Here is a 24,664-nt window from a genome sequence, read left to right as displayed (position 1 = left end):
GCAAAAATGCAAGTAATTAACAGACAACACAAGTAAAAATCATTGACAATAACCACTACAGTTTATTAAAAAAAGTTTTTCAAATAAACTTCTTTATACTCTTGTAATTTATCTGTTCAAAGAAGATTGGGGACACTGCAATTGGTGTGCTTTGTGGGTTTTTTTTTTTTTTTAAATCACTGCAACGAGACTTTAGATAAAACTAAGGTAGCTCACATTTTTTGGAACTATCTTTTTTCCAACGAAGTACGATGAATTTTGAGGCAGCTGCAAAGAAGAATGCTAGTTGTGATCTGCTAGCTAGAATCCTAGTGGTGAGCCACTCGCAAGAACACTAGTAGGAAACAGACAACAAATGTAAAAAATTATTAACTCATAACAGGTGCTGGTTATTTTTTTTTTTTACTGATCAAAACTCAAAGGTGTAATTAACCCGATTTAAATAAATGGGTTTTAATACTGAAGGGAAACTGAAGCTTCATGAAGCCCTTGTGATACTTTTTACTCCCTTACATGGTGCTGTTGGTTTACAGATAAATGCTAGTGCAGTGGAAAATTATTACATTTCTCCTTCCTCTTTGAACCAAGAGCACCATCTAGGGAGTGAAAAAATATCACAAGTGTTTCACGAAGCTTCATTTGTCCCTCACTAGTTATCTGTATCAAGACGCGTGGGAAAGAAAAATCTGCAATTTTCACCATTTGTTGAATATATTATTTTATTTGAACATCACCATCATTATAGTTTAACTTTAATTTCCCCTTCATTCATTTAAAATGATCAGCTCTGAATGTACACATACTGCAAACTGTCAAAAAATATACAAACAAATGCAGGCTTGTGCTATAGTCTGGTCAAATGTCTATAAAACAGTGGCATGAGAAAGGGGTGTGGATCGGGGGTGTGGGGGACAGAGAGAGAGAGAGAGAGATTGAAAGAGAGCGCAAGATAGCAAGAGAGAGTGAAAGAGAGAGACCAGTAAAGACATGCACACCATAGGATCCTTGTGGAAAACTACAGACAATTCTTTTATCCCCATTTCATCATGTGCAGCACAAAACGCCTGCTGAGTATCAAATAAAACAAACATATGGTTGTTAATGGAACTTTTAGGCACATCATTGTTTTATGGTTTTACATTTTATGAAAAAAAAAAAAAAAGAAAAAGTCTGGATTGTTCTAAATGTAGAATTTCAATCCAAATCGAGGGAAGGGGGATACAATAAAAAACCGAATGTCTGTAACCGAACATTGTTACATCAATTTATCAAATCCGCGTGCAAGTGTTGTGTGTTTTTACGTTCAAATAGCTTCATGGGCGTGGATACTTCATGTGTATGATTGGTAGTGGCTGTGATTGGATGACTGCTGTCCAATCAGATGCTCAGGTCTCTGGGGTTGTCCTTGTAGGTCTTCTTGGGTTCCGGGACCACCGGTCTGTTAGAGCGACTGTTGTCGTTCTTGAGCGCGCTGTAGTACTCTCTCACCCTCTCCGCCACAAAGTTGTCGTCGTCCTCTTCGTCCTCAGAGTCTTCCCTTCTGGGACTCCTGATCGGGGAGATGTCTCGCCCCAGGCTGCGGGTTCTGTAAGGTTCCGGGGTGGATCCTCTGCTGGGGTAGTTCCTGTCCCTGTCCGCCCTCTCGGGTGACCGCCCCCTCAGGAGCGAGCTGTACCTGTGGTAAGCCAAGTCGGAGTCGGGGGTGCGCACTCTGGGCAGGGAGGCGTTCCGGTAGGTGTCTCTGGGGTTACGGGAAATGTCCCTCAGTAGGCTGTCCCCGCCGAAAGCTCTCTCCATGGTGGAAGCTCTGGTCAGGAGGCTGTCGTTCACCAGAGGACGCTCGTCCCCGGCCTCCCGGTTGAGGCGGGCCAGGGCGGGGGCTTCGCGCAGGACGCTGTCCTCAAAGGCGAGGCTCGGTTCCGGAGACCTGGACGGCTCCTTCAATACCGCCTCGACGGCGGCGGGCTTCTCGTTGCCGCTCTGCCGGGCTCCCTGCGGGGAGCCGTATCTGCGGTAGGGGTCCTGGGAGCGGGCGCGGTACCTGTCGGGGGAGCGGTGGCGGGAGCGATGGGGCGACCTGTAGCGGGGAGGCGAGCGGCGAGGCGAGCGGTGACGGGAGCGGTAAGGGGAGCGGTAAGGGGAGCGGTGACGAGAATGGTGGTGCCTCTCGGGGGAGCGTCCGTGGCGGCGTCCCCCGTGACGGCCGTCCAGGGCGTTCTCGGCGCTGCGCGAGCGTTTGTACCCCCTGTCGGGAGAGCGGTGGCGGCTGTGATGATGCCCGCTGGAATGTTGGCGCTGGCCGTGTTTTCCGTCCTTCTTCTTCTTGAACAGATTGATCTTCCCGGGAGATTTTGTCCTTTTGTGTCTTCCTGTGCTGGTTTTCTTATGAGGCGAGCGATGGCGGGAACGTGAATGGTGCTTGCCGGTGCCCGAAGAGTGATGGGCGGGCGCCTTCCTGGTCCGGGATGAGATTTGGGGTTCTGGGTTGTAGCTTTGCTCCGACGGCTCATTGAAGGGCACCGAGCTCACTTCCGCAGCGTTTTGTAACCCTGAGGTTGTGCTGCTGTCGTTAGGGGTGCCGTCTGCAACACAGTGCGACATTCAGACCGGGCCGGGATGCTCACGCATGCTTTTCAACCATTACAACGTCACCATGCTGAACGAAAGCCATTGGGATGCAGTTGCGGTTGTAGATGGCACAGCGGCAGATTGAAAGAAAGAAACGGAGCTGACGCGTTCAAATTAAAAGGCAAACGGCACATTTGAGAAGCCAACAACAACAAACCTGCTCCCAGGTCTACTCGGCCTGACCGGTGGACGTCGTTACCAGTTTGTTGCTTGTTGATGACTCAGCTTGACTTTGACCCATTAGCCATGCTCTGTCATGCACGATCATGATGTAGAAGAGGCTAATCAAAGCGAGTTCGGATCTGAAGACTCAATGAGGCGAGGGGATGTCATGATTGAGACGGTTATGTCCACTCTTAATCTTTTACCTCAGCCTGTGAGACAAAAACGTGTTCTCACAAGAATAAGTAGGGAGTCATCTTAGATGTACAGCTGTGCTTATAAGTTTACATTACCACGTGGCTAGGGTATGATCGCAACATTAGATCCTCCTGAGACCCAGTCAATTCATTTGTGTCCACTGTTGTGCCCATTTTGTATGAGCAAGACAGCAGAGACTGTACTTGCATCCCACCCAAACACATGAGACATCACTGGATAGGCCAGAATGTCCTCAAAGCAGCAAGTAGGACTTAGTAAGGTAGCTCCAAAAAGTCAAAAGAAGTAAAACAATAAAACATGCTCATAAGCATGTTAACTCAACACAACTGTACATTTACATGACCATCTGTACTTATACATACACGAGTTTATTCCATCAACAGTTATGCACTTATGTTTCTGAAACATGTCTGTGCATATATATTATATATATATATATATATATATATATATATATATATATATATATATATATATATATATATATCACACACACACACAGTTGTGCTCATAAGTGCACACCCTCTAGAAATCTTGTGAGAACAAGTTTTATTTGTCTAAAACCTCATGGATTTGCTTCTTAAGTACTCAGGAAAGTGTATTTGACGGCTTTGGATAATGACAAGAAAATGAAGCTTCATGATGCACTTGATAGTTTTTTTTTTTTTTTTTTTACTCCTCTAGATGGTGCTCTTGGTATAAAGACAACAAAGGCTCGTGCAAGAGAAATGTGTGAAATTCCCACTGCATCTTTAAATCATGAGTGCCATCGAGAGGGTTGGAAAAAATACGGCAAGTGCTTTATGAAGCTTCGTTGATGCAGCACTACTGTAGCTTTAGGTGAAACATGACCACAGCAAATAAGGTGGCACGGGTGCTGCCATTAGATTTTGGGCGGATGGAAGATGGGGCTAGAGCACAGGCAGGCGATGCCACAGCACACAGACTTCATGATGGATTGTGGATATGGGGGGGGCACTGGAGCAGAGGACAGTTACAAACCGTGGTTTGATTTTGGAGGACAGAAGCCTCCCCCATCTTGTCATTTCTCAAACATGCAGTGAGATGGGGAGCCACCACCCCTGAAGGAAGACAACAGCCCAGCGCAATACCACACCGAGGAGGATAGAAACAGATAAAAGAGAAAAAGAAGTGGGTTTAGATCACTCAGAAAAAAAAACAAAAAACCAAAACAAAAAGAAAGGACAATTACTGTCTGAATTGATTTTCAATGGAAAAAAACGTTTATTTGACCACCCAGTCGTTCCGATTAAAGAGACAGTCCAGGAAGTAAGCCAAACCCTTTAGTGGAAACCAGCATTTACAGAGAAAAAACCCGCAAACAAGTTCTCACATAATTCCACATACCCCTCCACCACGCACACACAAAGCCACAAGCAAACATTTGAACAAATAAGCAGCAAAAAAAAAAAAAAAAAAGTGACACCCGCACACACTCACGACAACGGCAATATGAAGCAGTTTTACATCACTGACAGGAATCAACTGAAATGTAGGCAAGGCTGTCAAAGCTTGTGTCGATGAAAAATTACAAAAAAAGAAAACAAAAGAAATACAAGGTCACATGATGCCATCGTTGCGCACGAACGGACGAGCACGTTTGCAGCGCAAATCAACTTCTCAAGACAGGCAAAGGTAGCGAAAGCAAACAAAAACAAAATACTGTACAATGAACGTGACTATTACGACAGCTCGAACAATAATAAAAAAAAAAAAAAATCCATAAATATTATGGAAAATAGACAAAAGGAAAAAGATCCAATTTACACTGTTGACAGGTTCATGCAGAAATAGACTTTTTCTCCGTTTATATGTGGCTTTGCTTCATGGTTCTGTACACGGAACAAAAATACTTGTAAAAATGCCTCTGTTTGTTCATCTCTGTACAAAACTCTATATAGTGGCAACAACTTACTTTTTTATGTGAATGGTCACAGGTTTTGATATTAACAGTGGGTGCAAAAAGATGAAATTAGTGAGTCATGTCAAGCAAGGTTGTCTCATGAGTAGTGATGAGGAAATGAGGCTTCATGAAGCACTTGTGGTCATTTTTTTTTAACTCCTCTAGATGGTGCTCTTGGTTGTGTAGTGGAAATGTATTGAATTTCCACCGCATCTGTAAATCAAGAATGCCATCTAGAAGACTGAAAAAAAAATACCACGAGTGCTTCATGAAGCTTCATCGTCACTGCTCATTAGCCTTGCATTTTGGTTCCCACTTAGAATCCTTACTTCAGTAGCTTACATTCACCTTCAATAAATATCATAAATATTTTGTGACACGTCCTGACAAAAGCTGTGTTCAAGAGTAACTCCCATGTTATTATGGGATGCATTGGTCAAGTTTATTTTGTCCTCCTCAAGCCTTGGTTAAGGTTTGATGAGGAGCCACCACAAGAAACATTTTTTTTTCCACTTTTGGCTCATTCAAACCTCGGAGACAGTTTGTCCGGTCGCATGACCGCCACCCATCTGCAAAGTCCCAGCAGAGAGCTTCTGCCCGAAGGTGAAAAGTGACAGTGGGATGACATGGGAAGTGGGTGTCAGCAGAGCGGGCGACGGCCCCCCGGAAATCCCGAAGCGCAAGCGTGACCTCCACCAGAAAGACACCAGACAACACCCGGCGTGTCCCTTCCGTCCCAAGAGGCGGGCCGAGGTTCCCAGGGAGGCGCGGCGCCGTCCGTGCCCCCGGCTCAGGGTGTGAAGATGGGGGAAAATGGAATGTTTTCATAGATTGACCCACCATATTCGGGCACCGAGCCATCGCCCCTCTTGAGCACCAGGTGGACACGTCGGCCTCCGTTCTTAATGAGCTCGATGGCTCGGGAGTGCTTCATGCCTTTGGTGCTCTCGCCGTTGATTTCCAAGATTTCGTCGCCGACCTGGGGAAGCGGAAAGAGGGGAAGATGAGAATACGAGTGAGTGGGAGGATGGCTGACGTGGTGTGACAAGCGGGCGAGGTGTGAATCAGAGCGAGGGGAGGCAGGAACAGAATAATAGCGTAAGGGGGAAGAACCTGCACAAGAAGAAGCTTGACAAGCTCAAAAGAGACGAGGGAAACAAAGAAGACACTCAGGTTACACAGCCAATAGTCTAAACTTGAATTCCTCATCCCAAAACAAGGCTTTTTTTTCCCCAAAAAGAAGCAAATGTGATGCAGAGAGAGAAGCGGGTAATAAAATGGAAACACATTTTTGGAATTCCCCATTAGGAACGAATGGGTATTTTTCAGTAAAAGTCAGGAATGCGAAAAATAATACCATGGGAAGTGTGAATTTTCTGAACGTGTTCAAGTTGGAATGGTTTGAATTGGGCAAGAAATGTTGAAAAAGTGGCAAAATATGGCGGAAAAAAGCTCCATTCTAAGTAGCAACAACAATAATTATAATATTAATTATGGGTGGCACAGTGGAAGACTGATTTGAAGGTTCCAGTGCAGAGGTTACGAGTTCGCCTCTGGCTCCTGTGCATGGGTTTGCATGTTCTCCCCATGCCTGCGTTGATTTTCTGCAGGTACTTCATAGTGCTGGGTGTTTGCGTCTTAAAAGTGTATTGCCCTCCTCCTCTGCGGCCATCTTTGCTTTGGCTTCACTCGAAAGGTAATGCACTGTAGCTTTTAACGTGGTGTTTTTGAAGCGCTTGGAATGATTTACATGTAAAACGCGATTCATAATATGACACAAATCACGATACGAAAGCCAATCCAGAGCGGACTGATTTAAAAAAAACAAGTTTCATGAAATAAAGCGCTTCAAAACCGATACACGATGTACTGGAAACAATGTCGCATTGCTACACGCGTAGGATTCCTTCTTGTGATGCTAATTAATGAATCGCCATTTTACCTTTGTAATGATTTGACCATACATACCCTCATTTTCCCGTTGCGGACGGCTGCTCCGTCCTCAGCAAGTCTGAGTACGTAAAGGTCCATGTTGTATTCCCTGCCTCCTCGCAGACTGAAACCAAAGCCTTTGCTATCTCTCTCCAGGTCTGCTGAGTAAAACTCTGAATCCTAATGGAGGCAGAGGAAAACAAAGTTGCATCAAGGTCACTTTTATCAATCAGATGCGAAAACTTTTTTTTTCCTTTTCTTTCAGGTGGTGTCCGTGGAACAAAGCCCACCCTCAGTCAGTCGGAGCACACCTGGGTGCGCGCTGCATGTGCGGGTATGTACAGGAATACATCAGGTGTAAGGATTGTGAATAATTGATGCGGCGAGCTGAAGGAGGGGAAGGAGAGCGGTGTCGCAGCGCACGGCAAGGACGGTCCGACAGCTCCTCTCCTCCTGGCAGCCTCCTGATCTTCTCTGCCGAGCGATCAATGCTATCTGGGGGAGCCATCTCAAAATGGCGCCGCATTAATTCAGCAGGGTTCAGCGCACTGAGGGGTTACTTTGAAAGCATGCGGGATTTTCGTAATGCAAAAAAAATATATATAAATACATCTGATACTGCCAGAAGGTAAAATGAATAAGTAAATAAAAAAAAATACACCTTGTTTGTCCTTGGGTTTGAAAGTAGAGGGATTAGTCGATATATACCGAGTTTTAGAGGACAAAATTGGCAGGAATGTGATGCATGGGGAGGGCACTGCATACTATAGGTGGTTTCATTTCTTACCTGGGCGGAAACTTGCGTTGGAAGCTGGGGGGGAGGCGCTTGAGGGGCTTTAAAGTCAAACGACTCCTGTTTTGGTTTGGTATTGTTTCTGAAACGGAAAGATTGCAGGCGTGATTGGCTTGGATTGTAAAGGTGGCAGTCATATTATAAAGCTGTAAAAACAAATCAACAAGTAATCCATTATCAAATTAATCAGGAAGCAAACTGTGAGAGAGTATGGTGTAAAATTGTCTTAGGTACTCGTATTTGACAGTCTTTCATTTTGATGAATTCATTCCAACGGTTAACAGGATAAACAATATGAATATTGGATGAATGGATCATTTTCTTATCCGTTTTGGATGGATCGTTTTTCATACTGTCAGACATATAGCAAAATTGCCTTTGTCATATTTCAATGTATTGGGTAGACAAGAAGATGTTTTTTTGTTTTTTTTTTTAAATGCGCTGGTGTATTTGATAAAACTTAAATAGGTGTGCAAACAAAGCAAAGAAAAGCAAATGAAAAGATCCAATAAAACTACAAATGTGGCCACTAGCGACATAGAATAAATGCCTGATTCATATTTGAATATTTTTGTAAACAAAAAAAAAAACATTTTCTTTTTTATTATACATCAAATAAAATACTTAACCAGGTTTGTAAACAAGCAAAACGAAAACAAAATAAGATCCAATAAAAATACCAATGTGGACACTAAAAATGGTGTTTTTCTTTGTTTACAAAATAAAAAAAACATTAAGATAGGAATGCCAATTATGCTACATGGCCAACAATACCCTGATACCATGATGTAATAATTTATTATAGTAGCAATGGCCATTTACAGCTAAAGGATACTCATTTACCAAACAAAAATAAATGCGGAAAAATAGTGTTTCATATTTGCCCTGTGAAAAAGATTCATTTTAAGACCTTTTTTCCTGGGAAGTATTAACGACGACTCCACTGAAAAGGCTTTGTTTTTACCATGTGAATAAAATAAGGATTGGATACTTTCAGGGACTTTGATGCACTTTTTTTTCCTTTTCAGTTTTAGACTAACCTATAAGCTGTAGAAACTACATAGCAATTGTAGAAAGTTGATTACTTTTTTCTTTTGTTGACGTTAAAAATAATACAGAAAAAAAAAACAATCTTGAGTGAGAGAACCAAAATTGACATCTACCTGGCCTCCGGTGTTGCCTGTTGCTGGCCCGTGTGAGTGGTGGTTATGGTAGCAATCTTCTCCGCATTGGTCAACAAAGATGCATTTGATGACTCTACAGGTGACAGCAGAAGACATTTGCAAACATATATAAATCTATAATTGGTCCCCAAAATGGAAGAAAGTTGCAAACGTCTAATAAGCAGCGCACGACAACTTGTGTTCATTTATTCTGCCGAGCTGTCTGTCAAATAGCATTTTATCTGCAAGAGGCGCATGTTTCACGCTCAAACTCTTCCTGCCAAGCGGTGATTGATACAACAACAAACATGCATTTGTATCCTGAGGAGACATTCAAGCTTTTCGGATTTCGCCCTGTTATAGTCGCACAGCGTCAATCACGATATGTTATCAGTGAATCCGAATGAGTTTCCACTTCAAAAACGGGGCGCCGCATCATTATTCTTGCGACGACAACAATGTCATCTTAATCAAGGGTCCGCAGGTAACCTATGATTGGAATTCTTCCCTCTTCTTCTCATTTCTTTCTTTGGCTTCAGTATTCATCTCCTCATCGCAATCTGTTGTCCTCACATCCAAAATGTATGAGATGAATTCTTCCGTTTGGTACTCGGCATGAGGTTCTGGCAGAAAGCGCCCAATGTACCATTTTCTGGCTTTGCTCTCATAAAATGGCCGCTCGTCCGAGTAAAGCCTCTTCCATCTGTTCGTGGCATCAATTTGACCTTCGATCCCGCCTTCTGTTCGGCTCGCCTCTCCCCCCAGCTGCCCAGGTGCTTTTTGTTCGGAAATTAATTGAATACACTCTCCGCGCTCCTCGACATGTTCTTCAAGCTGCTTCTCTCAGATGTCATTTACGTCGGCAGCGTGGAATGAGTGAAACAAAATAGAGGAGGAACAAAAGGAGGAGGAGACAACCGAAAGCAAGAAAAAGGGGCCCGGACTGCTATGGATTTTTATTGGCTGATGAATTTTTGGCAATTAATCCGCTGATTAATTAGAAGAAAGATGATGATTAAAATAGCAGTTGTTTCAATAAAAGCACTTCAATATTAGCGCTTTTTCACAATTCACGAACCGACCTGGTACCCACAAAAACAGAAATTATATTGTTTACAAAAAACTTGACTTTTTAGTTTACAGAATGCATTATGTGGTGAATTGAATAGCGTTATAAAGACAGGAATTCTTGTCATGTGTGTCGTACAGTCGTAGAATGGGTGTCATATATGACATATTTCGCCGAATGTATGTGTCACAGTGTGTGTGTGTGTTAAGAAAATTGTGACTGTGTAAAATAGTGCAATTCAGGTCAATTCTTTGACAAGTTGCTTGCTCACTTCATCGCCGCTTGTAAAAATTGAGATTTTCTTTGTTTTGAATGGCAGGCGAGCACAATGAGCTTATCACCAATTACAGTATATGTGTAATAATGACAGCAGTGTTGTTTAAAACTGCTGATTAGAATACATAAAGATAAAAAGTTGGGAACATTTTTCAAGTATTAGCTGATCTTTGAAGGGCCATAAATTGGCTGATTTAATTGGATGGGCCCTATGACAATGAGTTGTTTTTACAAGCATGTTATTCACAGGAAAAAAGGCAATACGGAACTATAGGCCATTTAGCTGATTATTTTTGCTGATATTTGAAAGGCCATAATCATCCAATTTATTCAGCTGGGGCCTATGACAATATAAGCTGTTGTTTTTACATGCATCTCATTGTTGAGGGAAAAAAAAAAAACATTTACTGGACATTTTGCCAATTATTGGCAGATGTTTGCAGGACCATAATTGGCGGCCTATACATGATAACACAATCAAAGATGCTGTATTTTTATCTATCTTAAATAGAAAAAATGCGTGATTAAATCATGCTGGAAAACAAAAAGTGCATTGCAAGTCTATAATGGCTGTAGGTGGTCACCGGGCACAAAAAAGCAGTCCAAAACGGCCAGTCATGAGCCAACGTCAGCAAAAACCACCCTAACCTCGATTATCTCAGAGGAGTCTCTTTGCTCTGCTATTTATTCACGTCAGAAAGTTAAGCGAAGTGAACAACAACAAAAAAAAAAAGACCTGTTCAACCATGTGGAAACAGAGAAAAAAATTCGACACCCTGTCCACAGTCTTCCCTCGATCGTCTTTATGTGCCGTGTCAGTCTCCACGTAAACGCCAACTTTTCAACAAAAACGAGCAGCCATTTTCCTCCTCACGCTTAGCTCCTACTTGTTTGTCTCCTTGGCAGAACAATTTTGGCTCACTGTTCTCATCAGCCCATCAGCAGGCCCCAAGAAAAAAAAAAAAAACCTTCAACCATTAGAAACGAGCTGGAAGTGAGTGGCGAGGAGACAAATAGCTCCAATTTATGGCAGCGCGCAGATTGACAGGGACTATTGGCTTCGTTGCGCTCACAAATACACTTAAACAATATTTGTATAGCATGCCAGATTTATCTGTCAGCGCAAAGTGAAGAGAACAACAGGCACAAAATCGACAAAGTTTCCATAAAAGGGGCATGCTTGAACTGAAAAAAAAAAGGTGCTTGGATGAAGGTCATGTCCATCACTTCCACAGTAAACCAGATCAAGAAGCACAATTGGTGTCTTGTGCTTCCTGAGACTGCTGTCCTCTTTTGCACTTTGAATGAAGCTCTAATAAAATTACTGCTAAGGCAGCTAATGATGAGCAAATGAAGCCTCATGAAGCATTTGTGGAGCAGTTGTGATAAAAACTAAATAAACGTTACGGAAATCTGATTTTTTTTTTAAGAAACAGATGAAGATATTTCCACAGTACTAAGAGAGTATATTATAATATATAACAAGAATATGTCTCAAATTTATTAATAAAAAATACATTGACATGATGCAAATCTGAAAGGGTGTTCAATAATCAGATTTTAAGAAAGATTTGGAGATTGGATTGCAAAAAATAATAATGTATAACATGGACACCCATATTTTCCTGTTTACTGAAAAACAAGTATCTGTTCCCAGTATTGATTATCAGTTTGTTTGCCCACCAATACTTGGTATTGGCCCTGAAAAAAACCCATTGGTCTTTCCCTAACTTATATTTTGGAAATTATTCTTTTTTTTTTTTTAACGTGTTCTCCTTTTTGTTAACAAATGTCAGGAAAATTCAATTCTAAGTGTTTTTTTCAGCCATGCTTACAATTGAATGAGCGAGGCCTGACCGAAATATGAAAATCTACTCACCGTCTCCGGGAATGATGCGTAGCGTGACAGTATTCCCGGCCTCCTTGATGAGGTTGACGATGTCCGAGTGGGACTTGTTGGTGATGGAGCAGTTGTTGACGGCCAGGATTCGATCTCCCACCTTCAGCTTGCCACAGCGGTCTGCGGGGCTTCCCTCAATGATGCGGCCTATTTTGTGAGGCATGGCCACACATGCATTGCCAGCTATGGTCATCAATGATCATGTGATGCACAGGTCAGGGTGTATGTATGGATTATAGTGGTGTGGGGAGGGGAGAACAAGATAGGTGGGAAATAGGGAAGGGAGCAGAGAGGGTTAGGCGTTAATTCACCGGAGCCAAGAAAAAAGCCAAAGACACAGAGGAGCTGATCAGAAAACTAGCAAAGCAGAATGCGATTGGCAAATGCAGAAAAATGCGCTCGGCAAATAAATCATCCCCCTATCGAAAAGCCTCTTTTCCGCACGCTTGCCTCGACATTTTAAAATGGAAATTTTTTCATGATCGTCTCTGCGGTGAAAATCTGATTATGAAAAAAAATAACCTGTGCGGAGAGTCTCACCTGCACGACGCAGGAGATGACAAACATACATCTGAGCTGAAATCTTCCCAACTGCCTTCAGGGCTCTCCGTCTCGCTTTTCTCTTTTTTCCTCACCGAGGTCTGACAGCTGTCACTGCAGAGTGCACTAACTCTATCGCCATCTTGCTTTTCATCAACCAATCTACATTTTCAGCCTGCTAAACGCGGGGAAAAACAACTCGGGCTGCAAAATGTCAAGTGGCTTCTGCATAGGAAAATCTGTTTCTACTAAGACCTGGACTTGCAGCCAAAATCAGCAATCATTGTTCTCACAATTTAATCACAAATCCATTCGAGCTCAAGTAATTTGCCAAAAAACACAGCATAGTTGAACAAAAGAAAAATCAAATGTGATCATAGTGGTAATTGGGGTGCACTTTACAACATATGTTGTCTAAAGCGCTTTACAGACGTCGCCATGTCAACCTATGGCAGTCCTTAAATAGTAGGTCAGGCCAATGGCTGTAAAAGATATACTTGCATTTTTATATTCTTACTGACAATAACAGGATGAGCAAGAGGACTGACATTAGTAGGCTTTGAGCACCAAGTGCCTGTTGCAGGTAACAGCAGCTCACGTTAGCTAAGGTTGTTCTGGCATTATTTTCAGAACAGAGGCGAGCAGACTGAACTAACGTCGGAGTCCATCCTTGTTCACACACAGGAATATTACTAATACGGAGAGGATAATGTCTCCAGCTGATTCAATAAAAAGTGGCGATGCTGCCAAGTGCTCCGGTTAGCTAGCACTAAGCCAACTAATGAGGTTATTTCCAATTTCAACTTTGCTAACGTTCTTCATGCTATCACAGATGCCAACTGCCAAGTAACAACAAAGGAATTCAACACTGCCTAGATGAGCGATTCATTGAGAATTTGCCTTATGGTTTACGAATGCTCATTAGCTGGTGAAAACATAAGCACCTCCTCCCTGCTGACTAAACACTATGACACATTTGAGTACGAAAATTCTTATTCAGACTTTAATTTCCCAATGCTATATTTGCTACTCAATACAAGATAGCGCAGATTAGCTCAAGTTTCTACCCACAGGAACTATTTATTGTGAAACCCTTCCTCAGCTTTCCATTTGATTTTATATACAGTACCTTTTAAAAATTAGATAAAGCTTTACAACTGGCCGGCATAAAAAATGTGGAGAGCTGTTCAGTTTTTTTTAGTCCACCCACACATAGAAGGCAAGCATGGAGAGCAGTAAAATACCTAAGTGGTGTAGACAGGAAATCATGACAGTAGGACCAAGAGTGTTACATAGGAAAAGAAAAACATTGCTTCTGAAAAAAAGGGGGAGGTAAGGTCTAAAATGATACCTGTCTGTCTCGAATCAAAGTAAAAGCTTGTGGAGCCAATAATTCATTTTGTTTCGGAAAAAAAACACACACAGTTCTTCTTACTATGTAGTCTTTGTATTTAGCTTGAGCTATGTAAGTTGGGCTGAATAATATAAGTGCCTTATGTAAGGCCCACTTTACTTGCAATCAATTATGAAGGTTGTGTGTGAATAAACCAGTAGCTGCAAGCGGAGAAAAGGTTGACAAGTTTGACTCATACATGACTGAAAAATTAAAATTTCTCTCGCTGGAACACCGTACTGTGGTTCTTTAAGGATGACAACTGCCCGTATATATATATATATATATATATATATATATATATATATATATATATATATATATATATATACACACACACACGTGTGTGTGTGTGTGCAGTATATACACACACAGTCATAAGCGCACCGCCTTTATGTCATGCCATGACTGACTTGATACAGAATGACGAGGTATATACAGTATATACACACACAGTCATAAGCGCACCGCCTTTATGTCATGCCATGACTGACTTGATACAGAATGACGAGGGGTGGTTAAGTTCTAAGCAAAAAGTGACTTAATTCGCGGGGCTGAACAAGATCGAGTATTAACAGGCTGTTAGACTGCTTCAGATTCAGACTGAGCGTGGGAGTGTTTTTTATATCAGTTCAAGTTGAAGCTTGACTTACCAAAGGTGGTACCAGCCTCAGGACGCGACACAGACGACACAATGACGAATCCAAATCCTTCATTTTCGCCGCGGCGGATCTCCACATCATAAGGCTGCAAGGCGGATGAGGCGTTGGCGCCGGAGTTGACGTTGGGAGGCTGTGACGAGGCGGTGGCAGCCGCGCCGGCCACCACGGTATTAGAGCTGCCCCCGGCCCCTCCGCCACCTCCCCCGCTGCCGATGCCGGAAGTGGAGCCGCTTCCGGAGCTGACGGTGTTGAGGGAATTCTGACTGCCCTGCGGAGTTCGCTTTCCGATCTCCTCCGTCAGGCTGGGGGCCTGCGTGCTGCTGTGGTGGGATGAGGCGGGCGATGGGGGCACATCTCCCTCAGTTTTAACTGCAGATGGTAGAAGATGCGACTTATTGATCATTTTCCAACTTCCTGACGTATTATGAAACAAGTCATTTATCTGTATCATTGTGCATTTTCTGTACTGTCGAGTGTAAATACTGTTTTACTTTTTTGAACAGGGAGAAAGCAGCGAGAATATAAACAGAATAATCTATGTAAAAAAAATGTTAGACACAGCCTTACTGTGGACACGAGAGAGGCTGATGACAAAAAGAGGTAAGAGCTTCAAGTGATTGGAAGCGCACATTGCAAGCTCAAATATCACCTACTGTGTGAGAGTGCTTTACCGTCTGTACCGTACGAAGATAAAAGCCAATACAGAGCCATTACCATCTTGACATGACTAATTTCTGCTGACAGTTGACCTCTTTGACCAGAAAAAAGAAAACGGCCGCCTGATGCATCTAGACATTTCAGTCCACTTTTCATTTCCTGTACAGCTTCAAACGGAGGGCATTTCATATTCTTGATGCCGGAAGGCAGATGCCGTTGTCATCAGACTTGGCCGGTCACTCCATCATAATTCTCAGCCTTTCTTTACCAATGTGCCGAGGAGCCGAAACTGACACACATATGGCCGATAGCAAACGCTGCTGGTTCCACTCATGGTCTTGAGGCCTGAGTGCAGCCATTTTCGGTGCAAATGGAACTGACAATTTCAGGTATTTTCATGCTGAAAACTTTTAATGCCGGAATACGTGTATGCAGTAAAGGGAGCCTCTCAAAGAGCAAACAAAAGTTTGCATTGAACAGAGTATATTATATCAATGTTCTTACTCATGATTATGTTTACAGTGACTCGTGATTAGGTTTACAGATTGCAGCATTTTTTTTTCCTAAGGGGCTTTGGTTTTATGGGGAGGGATTTGTGTTCAACATTTGTGCTTAAAATTATTCACACAATTTTCATGTGTTTTTGAAATCTATAAATTTGTGGTTTTCACCAGTGACGTGAAAATGAAGCCTTACGAAGCACTTGTAATCATCTATTACTCTTTAGATGGTGTGCTTGGTTTACAGACAAATGTTAGTGCATAGAAATGAATCCCATTTGGCCTGCTTCTTTGAACCAATAGTGCCATCTAGAGCAGTGACATCACCAAAGCTTCATGAAGCTTCATGAAGCTTCATTTGTCCATTACTAATGTTCACATTTTTTCAGAAGCACAAGCATACTTGGAATATTCACGAGGGCATCACCATCACAAATATATCCACAATTTTCACGTCGATGAAAAAATGAATTACAGAATGAAGCTAACAAATTTGCTGTGGATTCATACCCGCGTAACTGGTTTTGCGTCGCACGGTGAGGTTGACGTGACCCTGCTTGGCCGCCTGCTGCATGAGTTGCACCACCAGCTGATGCGACTTCCCCACCACGGCTGTGCCGTCCACGCATATGAGCTCATCGCCGGACCTCAGACGTCCGTCCTCGTCTGCCGCACCGTGTTTCACGATGTGGCCGATGTATATCTGAAAGATAAACATATACACCAAAAGATAGCACATCTAATTGCTTCATTTTTGGCTCTCATGCTGGAAAATTGAGTCACTAACAACTATATAATACTAAAGCTGTTAAATTAATCGATTAATTAACAACTAATCAATTGTAGAATAAATCAACAATTATTTTAATAGCTGTTTGACTTGAAATGGTCTAAATCTTCTCATTTTTAGCCTCTCGGCAGTGATTATTCTCTAACTTCCGTAGTCTTTCATGAAAGCAGTGATTCTTTTGTGTTCTTTTCAAAAAAAGACATTTGCAAACATCTGATTTTACTTTGGAAACGATGACAATGAGTTTTAAAAAGGTGAGTACATCAATCCTCACATGCGGCATTGTTAAATTGTTTGTTTTTTTTCCCCACTAAAAAATAATAAACACTGTTATAGAGGGGAAACAATGGTTTTGTAATGTACTTTAATGTAAAGTAAATTTTGTCTGAATATTTGATTAATGGATAAAATAAGTGATACAGTAATTGATTTTAAAAATATTCAGTGTTGACAGCCTGCAATACTTAACAAAATAAAGGCATAAAACATTTTGCAAAGGAGTCACTGTAACACAATGTCAAAATAGAATGCATCACGTTCCAATTATTTTTTTCTTAATTTGAAAAGAATTCACTGTTCCAGTTATGGCATTACACAGCTTTAGATTTACTGATAAATGCAGACACCCCCTTCAAAATCATGTATCCTATTAAGTGCTTTCACGTACCCCCAGGACTACTCATACACCCTTTTGAAAACTGCTATTCTATTTCTTTCACTCATTCACTGCCATTGACGTCAAAATGTCAAAGATCCAGTTGGACTGGGCCGGATGATAAATGAGTTCACTTTTTCGCTGACGGCCCAATCAAACGGACCACTGATGTCTATATCTGTCAACGGCCGTGAATGAGATAATAATCACTACCACGGAAAACTTAAAAACAACTCATTTAACTAACATAGAAAGTGATATACTCACAGGCTCTCCTTCCTCGTTCCCTCCGAGAATTCTGAAACCAAACCCTGTGTCCTTCCTCCAGAGGAAAATATCCTGCTCCTGGAAGTCTGGAACTGTAAAGATCGACACATCTTCATCAGCAATCTAGAACAACAAATTATTCTAAAAGTCAGCCGAGGGATGGATTTAACACTCCCATGCCTACCCCGCTTAATACAACTGTGACATGAATCTCAGGAGGGGAGGTTTTTCATAATAATAACGAATGCGGATATTGATCTGCCTATAAGGTAAGCAATGCTCACGGCGAGGAAAACCAAGCGTGCAAATAAACACCGTCAAAGCTCTGAGCTTTGTCAAAAAGAAATAACTTTGAGCAAACAAACTGTCTGGATGCTTTGATAAATATGCAGTCTATCAAAAACTGACGATCTAATTTAGATCTTTTGTCTCATTATAATAACTACCATGTTTTCATTCATGTTTATGAAGCTTTTTATGAAAGACAAGTCAGGACCGGAACCCAGTTTGGCAAAGGTCATGGTCCACACATAAGAAAAGAAGCTTGCAATGTTGTGTGGGTGATTACTACAAAGACTGCGCAACAATAGAAGGAATTGCAATGCAGCATCTGACAGCTCATTGTTAATTTAGAGTAAAAAAAAAAAAAAGATGGGAGCCTCAGGGCGTGTATGTCTTTGTGCTGTGTCCTCTCTGCATAAACAGTCATCAAATATATACATTCATGCACATAAACGCATATTTATGTACATGCGTTTATAAGGTTGGAGCTGCGCAGACTTTTGGAGGAGGACATTTCCTTGCCAAGGTCACCGATGCCAAGAAGAGACATTAAGGCGACAGAAGGCGAAAGCAGTCTGCTTACAATTCTTTCGAGGACGACGGCTAAAATCCCAGCGGAGTCCGGCGATCACTTTCAATCTATCGCCACGCAACAGTGGAGCGGAGGCAGATTCAAAGGGCTAACTGTCACGAGCTGCACCCGCAATCGCAAAAGGTCAACTCTGCAGTTACACTCTGCCCTTGTCCATTAGTAAGGACATAAATTAGCCACAACATAGGCAGCTTGGATCAGATCATATTTTATGTGAATGAAGAGCTTTTGCTTTTATAGCTAAAGGCTCACACGCTGAGCATGCGACAACTTCAGGGACTTTCCGAACTGAAAATATGTTTTAGCTAAATTAGCTTATATTGTTAATTGCAATCTACATATACAATTGATACACGACTAAGTTCAATTCTTCCAAATTGTATTTCACCGTTACAGTGGCCTATAATAGGTACAACTCGATATAAAAAAAATAACTAAGGTGTAAGTACAATTAAATGCGAAATTATTTGTAAAAGTGTGCACACCAACATAATCAGGGACGCGGCTGTGTTTAGAATTAATGTGTCGAGAAAATGAGCTTTCAAAAAGCACACGTTTTGTTTCTTTTACTCGCTAGATGGTACCTTTCGTCTATTATCAATAAAAAAAAAAAAAAATCCACAAATACTCGATGAAGCTGCATTTAGCCATCGCTAGAATTAACCAATTATGTTCAGGGTATATTAGTATGTATTTATCTTATTTTAAATTACTCTAATTTGTAAGGCGCGGCACTTTTCAATTGAAATGGTTTGTGTACCCCAATGCACTGGACGGGACTATATGTAACGACTGTATATTGATTTTTTTTTTTTTTGCCGGAAAGAGCAAAAAAAAAAGTTTACACATAGCCAAAAAAATTGTTGAAAACATCGTACAACAAATGAAGATAATAACAATTCCTCAATTAACCACAGATCTGAAATAATCTCTCATTTTTTAAAATCTTTTGCCAGAATAATAATGATAATAATAAAGCTTTTTATGAGTGACGGATTCTTTCCTACTAGAAGATCATTTGCTGAGATCTTGTTCACCAGAGGAAAAGTTTTCATTTCAAGGAACCTTACATCCAGAAATGTATTCGCTTCAGTAAATGTCTGAGCCTGACAGGGTGAATATTGCAGGATTTTCGGGCACAAAAAGCTCAATGCAGCGTGAGGAAAGCCAGGATTTTTAGCCCACTCCTACAGGCAGGTCAACTTCTATCCGCAACCTGCCTATGCTATCATCACTTTCCTTCCTATTCAGCATCCTTTCAAGGTCTGAGAGTTTCTACTGGGTTAATTGTATTTATAATTGCGTCTTTGTTTCTGATTCCTTCATCCCATTAGTTTTGTTCAACAATGTAGATAACAAAGCGACTCGCCAACAGGCTTGCACTTGCACAACTAGCCCATGGTCTTGCCCCTCTTTTCTTATTCGTCGTCTAAATAATGGAAGGCTTTGACAAGTGATGCCTTCCAAAAGGATTAGATGTTAACGTTGCTCAGCCCTTGAAGAATGTTGCTTCTTCCATCCCCCCATTTTTTGGGACACTAGATCTGAGGGCTTTTTAATTAGAAGTTTCTCCACGCTTTGGTAAGACAAGAGAGAGAGAGAGAGTGCGAGAGAGTGAGGCATGCAATCCACTGACATCCACTCCACTATTGGAACTAATTATACATCTGGAGAGAGACGGCTGGGACATCAGAGTCACTGACGGAAACTCAAGCACGGTCAGACCATACGTTCCAACAGACTGGACCGAGAACATCCTTAAGATCAATTTATACGGTCAAATTATAACAGCAAAGCGAAATATATGGAAATGATTGTAGTGGAAATCAAACAAGTACAAGTATGGACTTTATTTGAATGTAAATGACAGTTCAGAAGTGTCTGTCCATCAATTAAAAAAGGGATGGGCCCGCACTGACACCTGGCCTTATATGAAGACATTACAACTTGCGATGGCAGTCAATACTACTATCGCTCACTCTCTTAAAGCAGTTTTACGATCACAAACATAAAATCGTCATTATTTTTATGAAATTTCAAAGGAAAATGCAATCTTCTTCTGAGTGCCAGCCCATTTATTCATTTGTGACCCATTTTGTGTTCATTTTATCTCAGCAAGACAGCAAAGTTAATTGCATTCCATCCAATTAGAATGTCCTCCACTGAGGACATGAAGACCTAGAGGAGCAGCTCCAATGAGTCAAAAGAAATACCAAACAAATGTTTTGTGTATCAAAAGTATAAGTGGTGTTCGTACTTGAGTTTGGTGATTACTCAAGAGCTAAACACTCGCATTGTTATCAGTCAGAAAACCAATGACACACAAGGAAATGTTTGAACAACACAAAAAATTCAGCTCGCTGCTGTCTGTCAAAGCCATTCTAAATCTTACAGAATTTGCACAGATTTACCATATCCTGTCAACAGCCTGAGTATGTCGCTTAGAGGTTAGTTAGTCACAAATGAGTAGACTGGACTTATGTGTATCTCCTGGCATGACGAAGACCCCAAATTAGTGACTAATTAATGACGTTTCATGAAGCATTGGTGATATTTTTTCACTCCCCTGGATGGTTATCTTGTTTCCAAGGGTAAATGTAATACATTTATTTTTCAACCAAGAGTGCCAACTAGAGGAGTAAAAGTGCTTCATGAAGCTTCATTTTCCCATCACTGACTAATATAGGAACCAGCAGGGAGTTGACTTGAGATTCAGTCAGGGAGTTGACTGCTACGTTTTTTGACAAGTGCAAAGTTAAGCAACTCAAAAGCCATTGTGACCATCTCCAACTTGGAACAGGCACCCCCCCCTCGCGCTTTGCAAATATGAGAAAGGTACTTACATCCATAAGCATTAATCCTCATCCCAATTCCTTGCAAACCCACCGCAGGCCTCCACCAAGCCCCCAGATCTACATGCAGCACTCATCCAACCGCCACCAAAAATATCATACTTACGCCTACTTTCATACATGCTCCTGGACTGGGCCCAAATCTTAAAAGGATCCGGTTTTCTCTGGATGGTCCCGTCGGTCGTGGAGTCCTGGGGTGGAAGCCCCGGCAGGGGCTGAGACGGAACCGGGGGAGCGGCGCTCTCGCTAAGCGGAGGCGCCAGGGATGAGTGCAGGGGCGAGTCCGTGTGGGCGCTCCGGTGGCTGGAGACACTGAGCTGTGAGCTGTTCTGACTGTCCTTCCTTGACAATTGCTGTTGGGGAAGCAGATCAATATAATTGGCCTAGTAGACATGCTTGACAGGACATCGTAGACCACAAAAAAAAAAGCACGCCAGCAATGCCTTGGACTAACTGACAGGTAGGAGGGAAAAAAATGCTAGCAACTAAACAACAGAGGGGCCAGTGGGGCCACAATTAGGAGCTAATATAATATTAAAGCTACTGTCTCTGGGGGAAAATATCTTCATATTATTAAAATCATGCAGCTGCAGGTTAAAAGTGAATGAACACATTCCTTCCATTGCTTAACCGCAATGCAATAAATGCTGCCTATCCTGCGGCTTATGTAGAAATATTCACCAAAAAAAAAAATTAAAAAATCGCAAAAAAATGAAGGATTTTAGTGGCACAGCCACTAAAGGAGAAAACTCATGAGATTCCCACTTGCCTCCATAATATCTTGCCACCTGCTCAAGGATTTAAAGACAAAAACAATCATTCGTTATCCTCCTTCATTTTCATCTCATATCATAGGCCTGCGTCGTTCATAAAGAAACTCGTGAGTGCGAAAAGCAAGACATTGCATCAGACAGATAGCAAGTGACAGCAATTGCATCTCACTTAGTATGACCTCCCAGTTCTTTGACCGTGGAGGACAAAAACACATCACGGCAGCATTTGAAGTCGCTAACCCCTTTTTGTTTTTAAAATATGCTCAGATTGTGAGATCCTTCCATTTTACACCTCCATACCTGTTGATAGAGAATCATTTCTACAGCGGAACACTGATCACAAGAAAGAAAAACAACAAAAAAAAAAAAGAAATCCCTGGTAGATTTACTTTAGAATTATATCCATTCCTTCTGTGTATTCATAGTGGTCGCTCTCCAAAAGGCCGATAATTAACGAGCGAGAACATTGAGAGGCTGAGGGCTGGCTGGATGAAAACAAACCGATGGCTGACTCAGCCTCAGTCCCACTTTCCATCATCAAGGTCCATTTTACTTGGCTTGTATTCCAATGCAGCCTATCGAGGCGTTAGGCAGCGATCAACTTCTACGCCGCGTTCCAAATTATTATGCAAATGATTTCCCTCAGATTTTCCTAAAAGTCCACGAAAATGGATGTCGGCATAATTTGAGCCCCATATGTGATAGCAACTTCAGGTTTTGATTGAACCTGTGATCTTATACAGATTTTCTGCTTGAAATTCTTTGTAGGAAATTAGATTAACCACCAAGAGTTGCTGCTTGGATGGAAACCGCCTCCCACACTCATTTTTTTTGCTCAAAAATGCTCCATAGGTTCTCAATAGGGTCGAGGTCAGGAAAGCAAGATAGTTTCTCTCCTTTTTATATCTATAGCATCCAATGACGCAGAAGTATGACTTAAAAAAATATGAACTATAGGAAAATCTTAGAAGCGTCAAGTGCAAAATACCATGTAATCCTACAATAACTTCCCCAAAGACACCCTTAAGAAGCAGTTTTTTCTCCATACTTGTGCATACTGTACAAACTATGCTCCCCTGATTTGCTGGCATCCTTTATAACTTTGACGTTTCAATTGAATATTTGAAATCTTTTTGCTTTTTAGACAAATTTCTTCCCATTGATCTTTTCTTCCCATTTGCAAATTTGCTAGTTTAAAGAGGACATTTCAGGAACACTAGTTTGTTCAAAATTGATCAGTAGGGAAGTGTGCAGTCATTTACATCTATTAAACATCTTTTGAACAGTAACTAGCTAGCTGCTAATGCCGGGCAGGTCACGGAACACTGATACAAAGTCATTGCAATTGGTTTTGTAGCATCCTCATTCAGTGCCATTACTGATGATGGAAGTCAAAGATTAATTTTTACCGTGCGCCACTGAAGAAGTCAAAGGGGAGGGGGGTGCTCTCGTGACTTGAAAAATGCCAGCCATTACACTGTGCTATGGTGAGGGATTGCTTCATATTTCAGGAAAAACATTAAATTACATAAATTTGCCCCTTTTTAAACAACATCTCGGCGCTGGTAAATGCCTATAAGGTCATTTGTTTTCAAAATGAATTTGTGTATAATACAACGGGACCTTTTTAAATCATTTCATGTGGAAAAAACATGGAATTTATTCATGGGATCTACAGTAATCCGGAACACAAACCCATCACCATCACCTCTACCCAACACCATCATTAAGTCATCATTCCAAATACCCACTCCACCCAAATGACATGACGTACCCTCCTAGTGTAATCTCTGTACGGAGGAGCCAAGTCATAATCATCCTGCAAAACAAACATTGACAAACACGTCCGGTAAGAGCAAGTCAACAGGCTCCCTTCATTAATGCAGCACGCATCGCAGGATGAGGTCTTCTCTCTCGCCGTCATCACATATTCAACACTCACACAGCGCGCTTGGTACCATCAACAGAGTGTTAGCAACCCAGCTCACAGCGCATCAAAGCCCCTCATCCAAGCCCCCCGACGGAGAGGAGGAGGGGTGGCGGCTGCCAAGCTACAGGGATCCCACCCCCGCACAACATAGCATGTCTATAAACAGACACCTGACATCCAAACAACTTGTACCTTACGCAGTTAAGCGGAGAAATGGAAAGTGATGAAAGTCATAAAAATGGCACATATAGAACGGGAGAGCAAAAAAAAAAAAGGAAAACTTACCAGTTTCGGGCTCTTCTTTGCAGGTGCCACCCCTGTGAGGAGCAGAAAGAGGAGATAATTACCGACGCGGCTTTTCAATTGCTTTAAAATGATTTCAAAACAATATCAGAAGAGTGTAAAGTCTAGCTTTTGCAAATCTCCTCTTCTTCCCTGATGCCTTGCCTGACTGGCATTTAGTGAGATTGTGTGTAGTGGGAGTGCGGGCAGCACAATCTATCTGCATCACTGCCGCCGCCAGCGCTCGCTTTGACTGGTGCAGCGTAAGAGCGGGGCCAGCCCGGGGGCTAACCCTGCACTCTTTAGACCCTGGCTATTCGACAGAGGCGCATGCATGTGCGTGTGAAAGCAAGTGAGTTAAGAGGAGAGGACAGAATCCTGGAGAGCAACTAAGCTGGAGAAGAAAAAAAAGAGAGCGAGAGA

General features: G+C 41.9%; 1 protein-coding gene across 2 annotated transcripts in view; it reads right to left on the bottom strand.

The window, feature by feature from the left end:
- Positions 1-701: 701 nt before the first annotated feature.
- magi1b (membrane associated guanylate kinase, WW and PDZ domain containing 1b) overlaps positions 702-24,664 on the bottom strand; it is a 106,422-nt gene continuing 82,459 nt past the window's right edge. The window contains exons 13-24 of one of the 2 annotated variants that reach the window (XM_088422791.1): positions 24,245-24,276; positions 23,804-23,848; positions 21,363-21,609; positions 17,531-17,622; positions 16,329-16,521; positions 14,653-15,030; positions 12,046-12,249; positions 8,822-8,915; positions 7,653-7,740; positions 6,902-7,045; positions 5,774-5,912; positions 702-2,582 (exon numbers count right to left, since the gene is read on the bottom strand). In XM_088422791.1, coding sequence (XP_088278917.1) covers positions 1,378-2,582; positions 5,774-5,912; positions 6,902-7,045; positions 7,653-7,740; positions 8,822-8,915; positions 12,046-12,249; positions 14,653-15,030; positions 16,329-16,521; positions 17,531-17,622; positions 21,363-21,609; positions 23,804-23,848; positions 24,245-24,276 — 2,861 coding nt within the window. In that variant the 3' untranslated portion in view covers positions 702-1,377. The remainder of the gene's footprint in view (positions 2,583-5,773; positions 5,913-6,901; positions 7,046-7,652; positions 7,741-8,821; positions 8,916-12,045; positions 12,250-14,652; positions 15,031-16,328; positions 16,522-17,530; positions 17,623-21,362; positions 21,610-23,803; positions 23,849-24,244; positions 24,277-24,664) is intronic. The other variant, XM_088422792.1, reaches the window with a different exon arrangement.

The sequence above is a fragment of the Hippichthys cyanospilos genome, chromosome 9, assembly GCF_059441005.1.
Source record: "Hippichthys cyanospilos isolate Australia breed blue-spotted pipefish chromosome 9, RoL_Hcya_1.0, whole genome shotgun sequence".
NCBI lineage: Eukaryota > Metazoa > Chordata > Actinopteri > Syngnathiformes > Syngnathidae > Hippichthys > Hippichthys cyanospilos.
Note: the sequence above shows the minus strand (reverse complement) of the source record. Positions and strands in the feature narration are given on the sequence as shown.